Source organism: Xenopus laevis, chromosome 7S (assembly GCF_017654675.1).
Source record: "Xenopus laevis strain J_2021 chromosome 7S, Xenopus_laevis_v10.1, whole genome shotgun sequence".
Lineage (NCBI taxonomy): Eukaryota > Metazoa > Chordata > Amphibia > Anura > Pipidae > Xenopus > Xenopus laevis.
In genome coordinates this window covers 1,984,669-2,001,780 of record NC_054384.1, presented here as the reverse complement: position 1 = coordinate 2,001,780, position 17,112 = coordinate 1,984,669, and the positions used below count along the sequence as shown (strand labels likewise).

The 17,112-nt window shown below is 41.4% G+C and overlaps 1 protein-coding gene across 1 annotated transcript in view; it reads left to right on the top strand.

The window, feature by feature from the left end:
* The window catches only part of LOC108697309 (coiled-coil domain-containing protein 186), a 42,786-nt gene extending 28,596 nt beyond the window's left edge, over window positions 1-14,190 (top strand). The window contains exons 13-16 of the mRNA XM_018227234.2: window positions 1,042-1,122; window positions 4,397-4,607; window positions 10,865-11,084; window positions 12,456-14,190. Of these exons, the coding sequence (XP_018082723.1) occupies window positions 1,042-1,122; window positions 4,397-4,607; window positions 10,865-11,084; window positions 12,456-12,530 (587 nt within the window). The 3' untranslated portion in view covers window positions 12,531-14,190. The remainder of the gene's footprint in view (window positions 1-1,041; window positions 1,123-4,396; window positions 4,608-10,864; window positions 11,085-12,455) is intronic.
* The last annotated feature ends 2,922 nt before the right edge of the window (window positions 14,191-17,112 follow it).

Sequence of the window (17,112 nt, the reverse complement as noted above, 5' to 3'; positions counted from 1 at the left end):
AGGCCGAAGGCCGAGTTATACAGGTCATGGAACTCCGAGGTAACTTCTAATATCCTCATATTTTACAACTGGGGGTACTTTATTAATTATAATACACAAGTTTCGGTGAGTCATGTGACAGAAATGACATCAGAACTCACCGTTTATAACTGATGACATCAGAACTCACCGTTTATAAGGATATAATTTACAGGATATTCATGGCTTTTGTGTATTATAATCAAATAACACCTATTTATTATATTTCACAAAAGCTAAAAGGAGTTTTCTTTATTTCGGGTGTTCTGTCCAGTACCAGAACTAGGGGTAGTAAGAAGAGCACGTGCCTAAGCTGCAACAAAGTTGGGGTGCCAAGCGTGTACTTTTTCTTTCATTTACCCCCAGTCCAGACCCTTGTTCCCCCAGCAGGCACTCTCCAGCGCTCCTCTGGGTTGCCTTGGGTGCCTGACTGGCTTGGCCTGGGCCTGGTTCTGTCCCACCAGTGAATGTGATATGTAGGCTCAAAGGATCATTTTTAATTAGGTAGTTAAAATGTCGAGCCATATCCATTATAGATTTCACAATTTGTTTTTAATTAGACTTTTTTTAGGTACAAAAAGGGCAAGATTGCTTTTTCTCCTCTAACCCCTGTTTTCGGGTAGGCCACTCCCTTTTTGATCTATGGGAATCTGGATTGCGCTGAGGAAAATGGGATCTCACAATTGGATCCCAATGCACCATGACCCACTTGGTATATCGGCAGATGAAATTCTAAATGTCTGATCCGCAGATAAAGGGATATCTGTAGTGTATGTATAGTACTATGTCAGACCACCATACAGGTGCCAATAATCCTGTTCAATACTGTTTATAATGTATGTTCCTTTCAATCTCAGTCTTCTGCACACACATAATAAAAACAGTATTTTTCAGTTTATGATTAAAACAATTGCCATTGATTTTCAGTGCAAGCCCTTTTTGTATCTATATCAATAAAGATAATCTTATTATCTAGTAATTAAGTAACCGCATCACTTAACCCATGCAATGTGATTTGTGCAGCACGCAAGAAGCTGGAACAGACGGAGAATGGGGGCTGCGAAAAAGAAGTGAGCAGTATGGGAAGTCGTTCCAGTTCCTCAGGTGAAACTCCCGGCCGCGGTGGATTCCCTGTTGCCTTTGGGCTGTTGTTGTGTTGGGTGACACTTTACTATAGAAACACGGTGGAACCTGTTATCCAGAATCCTCAGGACCTGGGGCTTTCTGGATAGCGTATCGTTCCGTAATTTGGATGTTCATACCTTGTTTACTAGAAAATCATGTAAACATGAAATAAAGCCAATAGGCTGGTTTTTCCCCCAATAAGGATTAATTATATCTTAGTTGGGATCAAGTACAAGCTACTGTTTTATTATTTCACAGAAAAAGGTTGTCATTTCTTAAAATTTGGATTATTTGAATAAAATGGATTCTATGGGATAGGCCCTTTCTGTAATTTGAAGCTTTCTGGATAATTGGATCCCATACCTGTACCAGCACATGCAGCGTTGCATGGATCATGTCTGAAACTAGTGCTGTTTCAGCTCTGCATAAGGAGCTAATTCAAGCGAATCATAGACTGCACAGGTGGGTGTTGTTTTGCAGTTGCAGGATTAGCTGTTTTGCTTTTGGGCTGGTGGGCCATTTCCCTTTCCCTGTTAAATGCTGTAAAGGAGAACTAAAGCCTAACTAAAGAGGTGGGTTAGAAATGTTGTACATGATGTTTTGTGCTTCTGTACCAGCCCAAGGCAACCACAGCCCTTTAGCAGTAAAGATCTGTGTCTCCAAAGATGCCCCAGTAGCTCCCCATCTTCTTTTCTGCTGATTCACTGATTCACATGCTCTGTGCTGCTGTCACTTACTGAGCTTAGGGAGCCACTCACAATATACAGTACACATAGAATAGAAATGTCACAATATAAGGCTGATTAGTAATTAATACACATAATTACTACATGGCAGCACAGAAACCAGTGCAATTAGCATCAGAATTGAATAATCAGCAAACCTGTAGCATCAGCTTATATTACAGCCAGGGAAGCTCATTTTCTGCTGGATAATTAGTGACGAGCCCTAAGCTTAGCTTCTCAACAGCCAATCAGAGCCCACTGAGCATGTGAGTGTCACAGACACTTTCCAAGATGGTGACCCCCTGTGACAAGTTTGAAGTCCTGGATCATTGCTGCTATTGACAAGCTCAAACTTTAGCCTCGTGCAATAAGTTCACTATAGAAAACATGCCATTTTTAGCCACATTCCTTTTTAGGTTTTAGTTCTCCTTTAAAGTCAGATATTTTTTCTTTGCCTGAATTAGTTATTTCGTATCTGCAAAAGTTCTGGGAGTGCTGAGCAACAAATCACAAGTCTACAGGTCCAGTCTTTTGGACGCTTGCACAGTTTGTCTGCAAATATCTCACCATTTAAAAACAGCCCGTGCATGCGTGGGTGAGTTGCAGGGAGTTGATGGGTAATTGCTATAGAGAAGAAGAACAATATAAGTTGTCAGCTGTCATGTACCTGTCAGAAATGTCTCTGCATGAAATAACTGCCATTAAGCACCGCATTAGACTAGTAATTAAGCGCTCAGTCACAGCTCCTTTGCATTGCTCCAACTTCTACTCTCTTGCTCTTCTTGACAGGAAAAATGCATTACCTTCATTACCTGCAGGCTGTTCCATGTAGACTAGTGCATTGGAATGTGCAGAATCCTAATTTGCATATGTAAAGTAGGTGCAAGAAAGGAAATCACATGACTTCCTCACAAAACAAGGAAGTAAAAAAAAATTAACAACTTTTTTTTCCTTTTCCTGACTTAATTTGAATATGCAAATTAGGGTTTGGTATTCGGCCGAATCTTTCACTAAGTATTCGGCAGAATCCCAAATAGTGGATTCGGTGTATCCCTAGTAAAAATGATTTGAGCAACTGTGTGTATGGGGCCCTTGTATCAGCTGCTGCCTGCAAAGTGACTGGCATCCATCCCAGAATTATAAAGCACAGATTGACCACTGGAAACACAGTTCCTTTAAAAAGGGTTGTTCACCTTTAAATTAACGGTTAGTATGATGTAGAGAGGGATATTCTGAGACCATTTGCAATTGGTTTTCATTTTTTATTATTTGTGGTTTTTGACTTATTTAGCAGCTCTCCAATTTCAGCCATCTGGTTGCTAGGGTCCAAGTTCCCTAGCAACCATGCATTAATTTGAATAAGAGACTGGAATAGGAGAGGCCTAAATAAAATGAGGAATACAAAGTAATAACAATAAATGTTGCATTTCAGATCATTGGTTGTTTAGATGGGGTCAGTGACCCTACTTTAAAGCTGGAAAGAGTCAGAAGAAGAAGGCAAATCATTCAAAAACTATAAAAAATGAAGACCAACTGAAAAGCTGCTTAGAACTGTGACTGTTGTTGTTCACATTTGAGAACTTTTAGTATGATGTAGAGAGTGATATTCTTTATTATTTAAGGTTTTTGAGTTATTTAGCTTTTTATTCTTCAATTTGGTGTAGATTCCCCTAGCAGTCCTGCCCTGATTTAAATAAGAGACTGGAATATAAATAGAGGCCTGAATAGAAAGATGAGGAATAAAAAGTAACAATAACATTACATTTGTAGCCTTACAGAACATTTGCTTTTAGAAGGGGTCAGCGACGCCCATTTGAAATCTGAGTCAAATAACTATAAAAATAAAAATAAATAATGAAAACCAATTAAATAGTTGCTTAGAATCCTAACATACTAAAAGTTTACTTAAAGGTGAACCACCCCTTTAATGTTGTAATGATGTAAAGAGAAATATTCTGAGACAATTTGCAATTGGTCTTCATTTTTTATTATTTATGGTTTTTGACTTATTTAGCTTTTTATTCAGCAGCTCTCCAGTTTGCATTTTCAGCCATCTGGTTGCTAAGGTCCAAATTCCCCTAGCAACCATGCACTGATTTGAATAAGAGACTGGAATATGAATAGGAGAGGCCTGAATAGAAAGTTGAGGAATAAAAAGTAACAAATGTGTCGCCTTACAGAGCGTTTGTTTTTTAGACGGGGTCAGTTGAACAAGTCAGAAGAAAAAGGAAAATTAAAAGAAGAAAAAAAAACGAAGACCAATTGAAAAGTAACTTAGAATTGGCCATTCTATAACATACTAAAAGTCCACTTACAGGTGAACCCCCCTCCCCTTTAGCATAAGGTTGAACTACATCCTTTAATTTAAAAATTCAAAATCCCTGTGCAGTTTATTTTTGCCCCTTCAGGAGGCGTTGCCCGGAGTCTATTCTGAATTAAATTAAATTCTGAATTTTGTTTCAAATAATCGATCCAAAGCATCACACGGTCATTAACTGCCCTTCCCCGTCTCTGTATTTACTGTGCAGGGTCTCTGAACGCAAAGAGCAGCAACGAGGATCGGTCGCCGGAGAACACGAGCTCCTCTGCGCAGGGGGACAGCTTTCCTGAAGTGGATAAAGCCATTCTCATCGAGAGGATCATTCGGCTGCAGAAAGCGCACGCCCGGAAAAACGAAAAGATCGATTTCATGGAGGATCACATTAAGCAACTTGTGGAGGAATTAAGGAAAAAGACAAAGTACGTATGACTGCACTTCCCACCAGTTGCGACTCACAACCATCGCCTGTGAGTTCTAACACCAATGATTCTCTTCTTGCTCGGCCCTCCAGCTGTTACACTCTCACTGCTCCTGATTCCACTCTGACACCTCAGGACACAGGGAATTTCCACTTTACTAACAGTGTAACTCTCTCACCGTGACTTGATCAGCTCTAAATTCTCATGTTCTGCTGATTCCACTCACTAATCACTACAGGAATCTCCACTTTCTGAACTAACTTCACTGGGGTCTCACGGCTTCTTTTTGCTTTGTATCTAATCCTGTTCATTGATTTGTCTTCCTTCATCTCTGTCACTTAAACTGTATAATAATCATCTCTGTGTGTATTTTATTTCTGAATTTGTCCATTATTTAAGAATGCCGTTGGCTGTTATGATTTTATTTATTTTACTTTATTATAATTTGCTGAATTGTGCTTAGTACAGGGAATACCTATGCTGCCATAGTTTTATGGGATCTCTCTGTACAGACTATGAGCAAACTTAGGGGCTGTTCCTGCTGAATTGTGCTTAGTACAGGGAATACCTATGCTGCCATAGTTTTATGGGATCTCTCTGTACAGACTATGAGCAAACTTAGGGGCTGTTCCTGCTGAATTGTGCTTAGTACAGGGAATACCTATGCTGCCATAGTTTTATGGGATCTCTCTGTACAGACTATGAGCAAACTTAGGGACTGTTCCTGCTGAATTGTGCTTAGTACAGGGAATACCTATGTACCATAGTTTTATGAGATCTCTCTGTACAGACTATGAGCAAACTTAGGGACTGTTCCTGCTGAATTGTGCTTAGTACAGGGAATACCTATGTACCATAGTTTTATGAGATCTCTCTGTACAGACTATGAGCAAACTTAGGGGCTGTTCCTGCTGAATTGTGCTTAGTACAGGGAATACCTATGCTGCCATAGTTTTATGGGATCTCTCTGTACAGACTATGAGCAAACTTAGGGGCTGTTCCTGCTGAATTGTGCTTAGTACAGGGAATACCTATGCTGCCATAGTTTTATGGGATCTCTCTGTACAGACTATGAGCAAACTTAGGGGACTGTTCCTGCTGAATTGTGCTTAGTACAGGCTCATAGTCTGTACAGAGAGATCCCATAAAGCTATGGCAGCATATATATTCCCTGTACTAAGTATAGTGAAAATACCATCCCAGTAGTACATAGCATGTAGTGGGCCTAGGCTTCCATGTGTATGAAATATGGTGACTCTGTGGATATTCCTCGCTATTTCTTTGGTGCAGAATAAGTTGTGCTGTTACAGATCACTAACTAGGGCTTAATAGATGCTCATAGGCCTAATGTTATCCCACATAATGAGTGTTTAGGTGCAGCACAGTCCATGCTAATTAGAATGTCACCACTTATAGTACCTGAGCCCACAAGCAGCTGTCTGAATACGACTGTGAGTCTGATGAGTGTAAGCTCCTGTGTGACAGTGTCTGAATCATTGGCTAGATGTGTGATTGTGTTCCAGCCTCAGGCCTATGTGTGTATGAGTGTTGGTTCTTGTGCACTGTATCATCTCTTCCCTGAGTTGTGTGTGTGTGTGTGTGTGTGTGTACACGAGTGTTGCAGTCTGTCAGTCTGTTGATGGTGAAGTGATTGTTGTGAATGGAACTGGATGTTATTCTCATGATCTGTTACATATTGGGGCACGTCCTGCATTTCAGATACTTTGTATTAATATGAAGCTTTAATATTTAATTCCCAAACATTTAATACTATTTATTTATGTTTTCCAGTGTGTAATATATATATATATATATCTCACACACAAACTGCCTGTGCGGAGTGTGAAGCTTATTAACCCCACCCACTATGCAAATTGTTTAGTTTTGTAGTGGGTGTGGCTTCCGTTGTCCCCTCCCACGCAGAACCAAGCAGCCTGGGTGCCTTTCTACCCCCTCCCCAAGTTCCTGAGTGTTACAGGTTTGTACAGAAACAAACTCAAATGATTATTTTATAGCAACAAGCTTTTATTTTGCTATATTCATATTTGCTGGATAAACATGGGCCTCGGACATTAGCACCAAATGGTACTTTTGTCTATTAATTGTTCTGGGAAATACATGCTGCCTGCTGGCTCATAGGCTTTCTACTAAGGAACATGCCCAAAGTATAAGAACCATAGATTGTAAGCTCCTCTGAGCAGGGACAGCTTATTGCCATTCTATAACCTGCTGCACCTGCTAATAAAGCTCTTTTCTATGCTAAGTGAGACGCTGGCATGATATTAGGGCATTATACTATAACGGTGGGTGGGGGGGGTTAAGGACCATTTTTATTCAACAGTTTTTATTATATTTTCCTGCTGCAAATAAACAAACCATGTTGTGTTTTTCTGGTGCATTGCCAATTACTTACTTACAAATTACTTACAAAGCTCTGCTGATACGAAATTATGCTATTGGCCCATTAAGCAGGGCCGCCATCAAGGGCTATTAATATGGCACCTCCTCCTCCCATATGTATAAATACAAATATACAGAGAAGGAATGTTCTGGGCACACAATAAGCTATACCCTCATACTGTACTGTCTAAGGGAATCAATATGGCACCTCCTCCTCCCATATGTATAAATACAAATATACAGAGAAGGAATGTTCTGGGCACACAATAAGCTATACCCTCATACTGTACTGTCTAAGGGAATCAATATGGCACCTCCTCCTCCCATATGTATAAATACAAATATACAGAGAAGGAATGTTCTGGGCACACAATAAGCTATACCCTCATACTGTACTGTCTAAGGGAATCAATATGGCACCTCCTCCTCCCATATGTATAAATACAAATATACAGAGAAGGAATGTTCTGGGCACACAATAAGCTATACCCTCATACTGTACTGTCTAAGGGAATCAATATGGCACCTCCCTCCTCCCATATGTATAAATACAAATATACAGAGAAGGAATGTTCTGGGCACACAATAAGCTATACCCTCATACTGTACTGTCTAAGGGAATCAATATGGCACCTCCCTCCTCCCATATGTATAAATACAAATATACAGAGAAGGAATGTTCTGGGCACACAATAAGCTATACCCTCATACTGTACTGTCTAAGGGAATCAATATGGCACCTCCCTCCTCCCATATGTATAAATACAAATATACAGAGATGTATTTACCGGTTATTACTATTGTCTGTCAAATATTAGACCAAACATGTTCCTTTTATTGTATTTCTCTTGATACTTCTGGGGCTGTACCTATTTAAAAATAGCCATACCTGTCCCTAAAGGGCACGTACTATAAACCCATCAGCGGCAGCCACTAATTTGCCTCAAAGGGATTAAAAAAATAATCTTTAGTGTCTACATTAAAGTTATTGGGAGAATCCCCATAACAATACATTATGCAATAACAGTATTAACCCTGCCTTTTCTGATTTCTTTCAATACATCCTCCTGGGCCTTTCTATATAATAATCATTGTATCTACCATCATAGCTTCTTCATAGAGAGAATGTCACAGCTTTCCCTTTAACTGTTGACTTTCCTGCCTCATCACCTGAGCAATGACTCCGCCTCTTGGACCTTCTACTGGTTTAAGCCCCCTGCTCATCACTAGCTGCTGGCCACAATGGCAAACAAACCCTTCTAACCTTAAAGGATTCCTTGACCACTGGAATAAGTTAATCACCCCTTTAAGTGGCTGTTCTTCTGTTGTTTGATATGAGTCGTATATGCGCCTCTGTCCAACATGAGCACAATAAACAAATGGATTTTAATGTTTTCTGCTAATTTCTATGTAATCCAAAAAAAAGAGGTTGTTGTTGGTCTGTACAATATGATTTAAAGGGTAAGTAAAGTGTAAAATAGAATAAGGCTAGAAATGCTGTATTTTGTATACTAAACATAAACATGAAATTACTGCACCACAAGTCTAATCAAACAAATGATTTATGCTTTCAAAGTTGGCCACAGGGGGTCACCATCTTGTAACTTTGTTATACATCTTTGCAAGACCAAGACTGTGCACATGCTCAGTGTGATCTGGGCTGCTTAGGGGTCGTCATAAATGATCAAATCAGCACAAGTCAATATCTGCCAGAAGCCGATACAACAAGACTGATTAATAATCAGAATATACAGACTGCACTGGCTCCTGTGTTGTCATTTAATCTAATGTGGATTTTATAGTTTTTGTATTGTTTAATATAAACTTTCTCCAACTCTGCAGAACCAGTGGCTGCAGCAAAATAATCCTCCAAATAGAATCCCAGTTTATCTGTTTAAATCTGGCTCCATGATCTTTGTCCCTGCAGCTGGAGTTGGAAACAGTAAAGGGGATGTAAAGGCAAAAATAAAATCCAATACAAATCTCTACACAGTCGCCAACTGCTCTACAGGGAAACAAACAAAGCTGCTTGAGTTCTGCATGGCTGCATTATTTATTCCAGGTTGTGGTTACACTACCTGTTTCGGGTCAAAACCCTTTATCAAGTGTACAAAGACCATTACCATGTGAACCTAATTTATATCAGTACTGACCTTAAGCCCAAAGCATTCTGGATAAACATTTAGGTTAAACCTCATTAATCCTAGAGCAGTTCTGCATGGCTTTTAAACTTTAATCATTGCAATATATATATATATATATATATATATACATTAAAGATAAGTAAACCTTTAAAGGATAAGTAAACCTTTAAAATAAGTGAATGCAAAATTGATGAGTGCCATGCTAACCATTTTTGTAATTTACATTTATTTTGTTTTTATTCCAAGATATTAAGGGATACATGTACTGTTAATATGAATGAATTGTGTTACAACAGCGCCACCTGCTGGTCAGTTTCCCACCAGTCTGACCAGCAAGTAGTCAAGGAAGTTGTCAGGAGAAAGAAAGAGGCTGATGTTCTTCTGCTTAGGAATAAAATTAGAAACCTTTCTCACATCTTTCCTAAGCAGAAGAACATCAGCCTCTTTCTTTCTCCTGACAACTTCCTTGACTACTTGCTGGTCAGACTGGTGGGAAACTGACCAGCAGGTGGCGCTGTTGTGATAAAATTAATAAATATTAACAGTACTCTTTAATATCTTGGAATGAAAAATAAACAATCAATGTAAATTACAAAAATGCTTAGAATAGCCCCTCATCAATTTTACATTCACTTATTTTAAAGGTTTACTTTTCCTTTAAAACCATGTAATACCATGTTGCACAGTGTCCAAGAAGTATCCAATAGGCCAAATAAAAATGTTTATGGCAAAAAAAAAAAAATCCATATTAAATCATCCAAAGCCAATCCGTTATCTGGAAAGTCCACAGGGAGAGTTGTCCCAAAAAACAAAGTTAAAATAAGTCCACACTGTATGAACCTGATGATGGGAAGCTGCCCTAAGCCTATCCCAGGTAGAGGCATCTGTAATGTCACATATAGCCTATAATAATAGTAAATACACATGGCAAAATTAGCTTTATAGTGCTAATATATAAAGGCCAGCACATAATTAATATAATCTCCTGTAACTCACCTAAATGAAACTCACGGCAGGAGATCAGTATATTAGTGAATCTAACTGGCCATTCCTTACTCCCTGAAAGAAAGGTCATGTTGTTCAAATGGCTCCTCCTTTTACATGAGCAATGCCCCCAGTCTGTTAGTACGATTGCAGCCCCTCAGTCCCTGGCATTGAGTGAGTTACGTCAGTCCGGCTCCATCATCAGTCGTACTAGAAAAAAAAAGCTTTGTTGCAAAAAAGTGAAAAATGTAATTTATTAAGTCAGACACCATTTTCGGGCGTAATATCACCCTTTTTCAAGCCTGTCTGGTGATACAATGTACAAAGTATTTAACCCCACCTGGTTGGGAGTGTGCCACACCAGAACCCACCCCCTTAACACACAAAAACCAATTAAGTGTAGAACAAATAAAACAGTGTCCAATTGAGTTCAGTCGTTTCTAGTCCATTAATTAAGACAATGAGAAGTGAACAGATGATTTGGGAAAACCTATTGTTTCTCAACGCTTGCTTTTTGTATGTCTCTGTAACCCCGAGGGTTTCCGGACTGCTTTGCACCCAACTCACAAGGTTAGATAAGGTGGTTGAAGCTCACACACACTATTGATTATTGTTGCTCCATCATCAGTGGCTGGAGGGTCTCTGTTCTTAGACTCTATCCTGACAGCAGTGGGATTTTGGGGGACACATTGTGTCATGACATCATATTGACCAGTGTTGTTGTTACAGAATCATTCAGACTTACATTCTGCGGGAGGAAGCCGGGACTCTTTCTTCGGAGGCCTCTGATTTAAACAAAGCTCATCTGAGCAAAAGAGGAGGAATTATGGCTTCTCTCTACACCTCCCACCCGGCCGACAGTGGCCTCACCTTAGATCTGTCCTTAGAGATCAACCGGAAGCTGCAAGCGGTGCTGGAGGACACGTTGCTAAAGAACATCACCCTCAAGGTCAGCGCCTTCCTCTACTGCCATTTTATATATTAGACATTGTATGTAAATATACAGTTCAACTGCAGAATTCCAAAATCATCCTCTCTGTTTCCTGTAAAGGGGGATGTCACCCAAAACTATTGTCTGAATAACGGAAGACAATGTAATTCTAGGCAACTTCTGCGTTCTTAGGGCTAGTCCACACGAGGAGATTCGGGGAGGTTTTGTCGCATGTCGACTAATGGCCTCGTCTTTTTGAGCGACTATCTCCCTGAACTGCCTCGGCGTTTTTCTCCATAGGCTACAATGCAAAGTCACCTGCGCTAATGCACACGAGGCGCTGCGTTTTCAATAGGCGCCCAAAGTTGTCTCATTGTAGCCTATGGGGAAAAACGCAGAGGCAGTTCGGGGAGATCGTCGCTCAAAAGACGAGGCGACTAGTCGCCAGGCGACAAAATCTCCCCGAATCTCCTCGTGTGGCCTTACCCTTAGTCATGACACAAAGTAGAAATGCAGGCCGATAATCCACTGCCCTGCTGCTCCTTTTTAAAGTTATTTGTGAATGAAATGGCTACTTCAACAATGTAGTAGAAGCCGGTTCCCCTCCAGGGCAGTTACACAGTTTCAAGAAGGAGAATCAGCAGTGCAGACAATATAAATGGCCAACAGCAGTGAAAGACTAAGACTAGGGCCATGCAACATGTATCTCAGCCTTCGGAGAAATGCAGGGAGAGAATTCACTGCTCCTTTTCTGCTGCAATGCCTGCACCCGGAATCATAACTCTGCTTGGTCAGGCACGAAATTCAAAGTCTTCCTGCCAGGTCCGGACTGAGAATTAAAATAGGCCCTGGCGTTTCAAGCACAGAGGCCCAATTAGCCCCCACCAGCCCACTAAATAGTGACTTTCTATGGCACCTTATAGCAGCCCCCCTGGCATTTGCCAGAACCCACAGATTGCCAGTCCGGGCCTGCGTGACCCGAGCAGAGTTATGATTCCGGGTGCAGGCATTGCAGCAGAAAAGGAGCAGTGAATTCTCTCCCTGCATTTCTCCGCATTAGATATGTGTTGCGTGGCCCTTGCCTAAGTGTTTGACTGCTGTTGGCTGTTTATATTGTCTGCACTGCTGGTTGCCATCTTGAAACTGTGTAACCAACATGGAGGGGAACCGGCTTCTGCTGCATTGTTGAAGTAGCCGTTCCATTTGCAAATAACTTTAAAAGCCAGTGGAAATGTGTCGTTCATGATGTTTGGAAAGAAGCTTAGAGTTACATGTTCTTTCATTACGACACATACAGGCCCAGAAAGACATTTTATATATGAGGGAAGCCGTGTTGGTGGGCACTTTATGAAATTGTGGGTAACCCTTTTTTTTATGTCTCCACCTCAGGAGAGTCTTCAGACTCTCGGTACAGAAATAGAGCGGCTTATTACACAGCAGCACAAGGCCGAGCGCAGAATGTAGCCGGATCCTACGAGAGACTTGTTTATTCTGTAGCCACGGACCCGTTGCTTCGGAGCAGAAGTGAGAATAGAATCTTTCTCCTCCTTAAGTCCCAAATTGTAACCCCCTCAGTGCCGGGGGGTTTTTGAATCCCACCAGCTGTACAGATAACAGTGAAGAATTGTATCGTTGGAGGTCTGAGCGAGACCCTTCTTTGTGCAATCGACTTCCCGGTGTTTAAATAACTCACCGTGGAATTAACCAAACAAAAGCACTTGCACTACCTCTCACATATATGCATTTATTTTGTCTATAGACTGATCCGCTGCACTTTAACTTTTCCTGAAAAATCACAGAAACGGCGCAGATCTTGTGTTTTGTTGCAATGACTGTGCCGGACCTTTGGCCCCTGACTGAAGCAAACAGAAGCTTTAGGAGCATTGGAGAAGGTACTAAAGAGCGGAGATATGGAGGTCTCTAATGTTTGGGCATTAGTCCATCACGTTGTTGCCTTATTTGTGCCCGGGGGTGCTGCTACGTGAGTTTTGGGCTGTAATGCGTTGCTATAGGCAACAGATAATAACGTTACACCCGGCCAGGACAAAGGCACCGCATTACACTTTATTATTCTGTGAGTGGCAGAAAAACCATCTCGGAATCATCAAAGGGGACACTGTTTGTCGTTGGCTGTAATTTAATTACGCCCTTGATCTACTGCAAAGTCCTTCGTTAACTTGGTTGCTCTGGGTGTTTTAATTTGTCTCCCGAGGGATTGTTTGATGATTTCCTGCGCTTCCCTTGGAAACCTCATTAGACGTCACCTATCTGTCAGCCTGGCTGTTATTTGCCTCCTGTCTGCCCAGCAACTGCCAGCCAAGGGTTCATTCATAATGGGGAACGGGGGGCGGGGAATGGCATTTTGAAACGTTTCCTTGGGGATGTGAATCGTTGTTTTAATATGATTATTTTTATCGGTGTATAATAATAATAAGAAATGTGTTTATTTGTATTTATAGATTTCTATAGTCGGTAGTTGCTGCTCCGTGTCTCCACCCACATATCGGAAGTGGAGGTCCCCGTCTCGTGCACCTTTAGTTGGAATGCAGCTGGTATTCTGCAGAATTATGACCCTCTTTATAATCGGTATATTTGTCCCTAAATAGCCGGCAAAGTATGTGGGTATGGAGTTATTTGTGCAGCAATGTTTCACGCTTTTAAATGTAAACAGGACGGAGGTGTGATTCAATGCATTGCAGTTTTACAGTTGGAGAATGCAAAAGCAGAGGCAAGCAGCGTGGCAGCTCCCACGCCATTGTGTCTAAGTGGCAATGCTGCCAGGGTCGGACTCTGCTGGCGGGAGACTGGAAAAAAAAACCCTGGTGGGCCCCAACTCTCATGGGCCCCAACTCTCATGGGCCCCCTGCTCCTGGCCCAGGCCTGCTCCCCCAGCTGCCTCATAAAGACCGAATCCTGTGCTCTTTCGCGCATCTGCATGCCTGGGATGGGATTTGGGATTCAGAAGGGGGCCCTGGGATTGCCAGGAGGGCCCTATCTTTTGCAGCCCCAGTGGCCCCCAAGGCTCCAGTCCGACCCTGCATGCTGCTGTCTGATAGATCACAGGCTCCCCTTGTCTGCCTGGTATAGTTAATTTTTAAAGGAGAACTAAAGCCTAACTAAAGAAGTGAGTAGAAATGTTGTACATGATGTTTTGTGCTTCTGTACCAGCCCAAGGCAACCACAGCCCTTTAGCAGTAAAGATCTGTGTCTCCAAAGATGCCCCAGTAGCTCCCCATCTTCTTTTCTGCTGATTCACTGATTCACATGCTCTGTGCTGCTGTCACTTACTGAGCTTAGGGAGCCACTCACAATATACAGTACATATAGAATAGAAATGTCACAATATAAGGCTGATTAGTAATTAATACACATAATTACTACATGGCAGCACAGAAACCAGTGCAATTAGCATCAGAATTGAATAATCAGCAAACCTGTAGCATCAGCTTATATTACAGCCAGGGAAGCTCATTTTCTGCTGGATAATTAGTGACGAGCCCTAAGCTTAGCTTCTCAACAGCCAATCAGAGCCCACTGAGCATGTGAGTGTCACAGACACTTTCCAAGATGGTGACCCCCTGTGACAAGTTTGACGTCCTGGATCATTGCTGCTATTGACAAGCTCAAACTTTAGCCTCGTGCAATAAGTTCACTATAGAAAATAGGACATTTTAACCATATTCACTTTTAGGGTTTAGTTCTCCTTTAAGACCCCAGCAATAAAAGTCTGCCGATGCTCTCAGCTTGACCAATACTTCACTGAACCAGCCTGATGCTGGAGACTTGCGCTGCCATATTGACGTTTACTCCACCAGCGCAGTGGAGCCCCAACACTTTGGATACAATATCGACTCCATGATGTGCTTTTATTTGTAGATGACCTGGTCCCTTTAATGTATTACAATGATTTAAGTATTGCAGTTAAAGGACAAGTTAATCGGGTTCTCATTGGCAGAGAGCAGAATATGATTTAAATAGTTCTCTGTGAGTTCCTGGCTGGCACTTGTTTCTCTATGGCTGTGGCACGGGGAGGGGGGTTATTTTATTTTACACACATGGAGGGGGGGGGCAATGAACAAAATGCCCCTCCCCACCTGTCATCACTCTTAGGGCTCTTACAGACGAGCGTTTTTACCTGCGCTCCCCTGCGTTCCGTTTTTCTGCGTTCAACCGCAGGGGAGCGCAGGAATAGACGCATTTCATTATTTCAAATTGGGCTGTACTCACACAGGCGCGTGTAGGCGCCGAACGCAGGTTGAGACGCAACATGCTGCATTTTTCCTGCGTTCGCCAGTTGAACGCCGAAAAACGGAACGCAGGGGAGCGCAGGTAAAAACGCTCATGTGTAAGAGCCCTTATTATACTAATAATTAGGGATGCACTGAATCCACTGTTCTGGATTTAGCTGAATCCTTTGCGAAATATTTGGCTGAACCGAATCCTAATTTGAATATGTAAATTAGGGGTGGGAAGGGGAGAACATTTTTTACTTCCGTCTTTTGTGACCAAAAGTCATGCGATTTTCCCTCCCTGCCCCTAATTTGCATATTCAAATTAGGGTTCGGCCAGGCAGAAGGATTCAGCCGAATCTGAATCCTGCTAAAAAAAAAAAAAAAAAGGCCGAATCCCAAACTGAATCCTGGATTAGGTGCATCCCTTCTAATAATAAATAATATAATAATAAAGGGAAATGCTGTTTTGTGAGGCCATTCTGAGACAAAGATCAAGTTGTTTGATTTGTGTCAGTGGCACTGCACATGCTCAGTGGGCTCTGGGCTGCTGCTGAGCTTAGGGGTCGGGGGGAAATATCACAGCTTGTATTGTGAGTGTTATGTTACATACAGTGTATTGTGAGTGGCTCCCTAAGCTTCCCTGCCACTGACTGAAAATGGCTTTATATTGGCTTGTGTTTGCCAGGGGAGGGTTTTTATAACTTCCTGAAAGGCCTTTCCCAGTTGCAGTTGGGCATAGAAAATCCTTTTACTTTTATAAAGACTCGCATGGGGGCAGCATTACCTCTATTTGCACTTTATATGGCTCTTTATTTCTGGCAAGTTGCCGTTAAAGGGGTTGTTCACCTTAAAATTAACTGTTAGTATGAAGTAGAGAGGGATATTCTAAGACAAGTTGCAATTGGTTTTCATTTTTTATTATTTGTGGTTTTTGACTTATTTAGCTTTTTATGCAGCAGCTCTCCAGTTTGTAATGTTGCTAGGGACCAAATTCCCCTAGCAACCATGCATTGATGTGAATAAGAGACTGGAATATGAATAGGAGAGGCCTAAATAGAAAGATTAGGAATGAAAAGCAACAATAACAATACATTTGTAGCCTTACAGAGCATTTGTTTTTTTTTAGATGGGGGTCAGTGACCCCATTTGAAAGCTGGAAATAGAAAAAAAAGGGTAAACAATTAAAAAAAAATATTAAAAAATTAAGACCAATTGAAAAGTTGCTTAGAATAAGACATTCTATAACAAACTAACAGTTAACTTCAAGGGGAACCACCCCTTTAAAGGGACAATGTCCAGTTTATAATTGCGTATATTTCCATGTATATATCCCATAATAACTAGAAGATGTTCTCTATGGAAACTTCTGGTCACGTATTTATCACGCCAGGCACTATGTAACTGACACACTCCTATACACACGTATGTTACACAGTATATCATATAATGGGGTGAGGGGGCAGGGACCCCTAAATCTTCCAGATTAACACATAAACAAGAACATTATGGTTTCCCCAAATCACTGCTCATTACACACATTGTTTGGCCCTTGTGTTATATAGGTACGGCCGGGCCCCAATTATTGATTATTGGGCCCCTGACTTGCCCTATGTAATGTATATAATGTATAATATCTGTATAATGTGCCTCCTGTTCATACACTGACTTGCTCTGTATTCTTGTCATTTGAAATAAATTCTGTACAGAGCAACTCCCTGCACCTCTGCTTGTGCTTATTGTGGGGAGCAGTTGAGTCGGTGAGTTAAAGTGAGATAAGAGGGATGGGGTCCTGAAAGGCTGTACAGCACCCACTT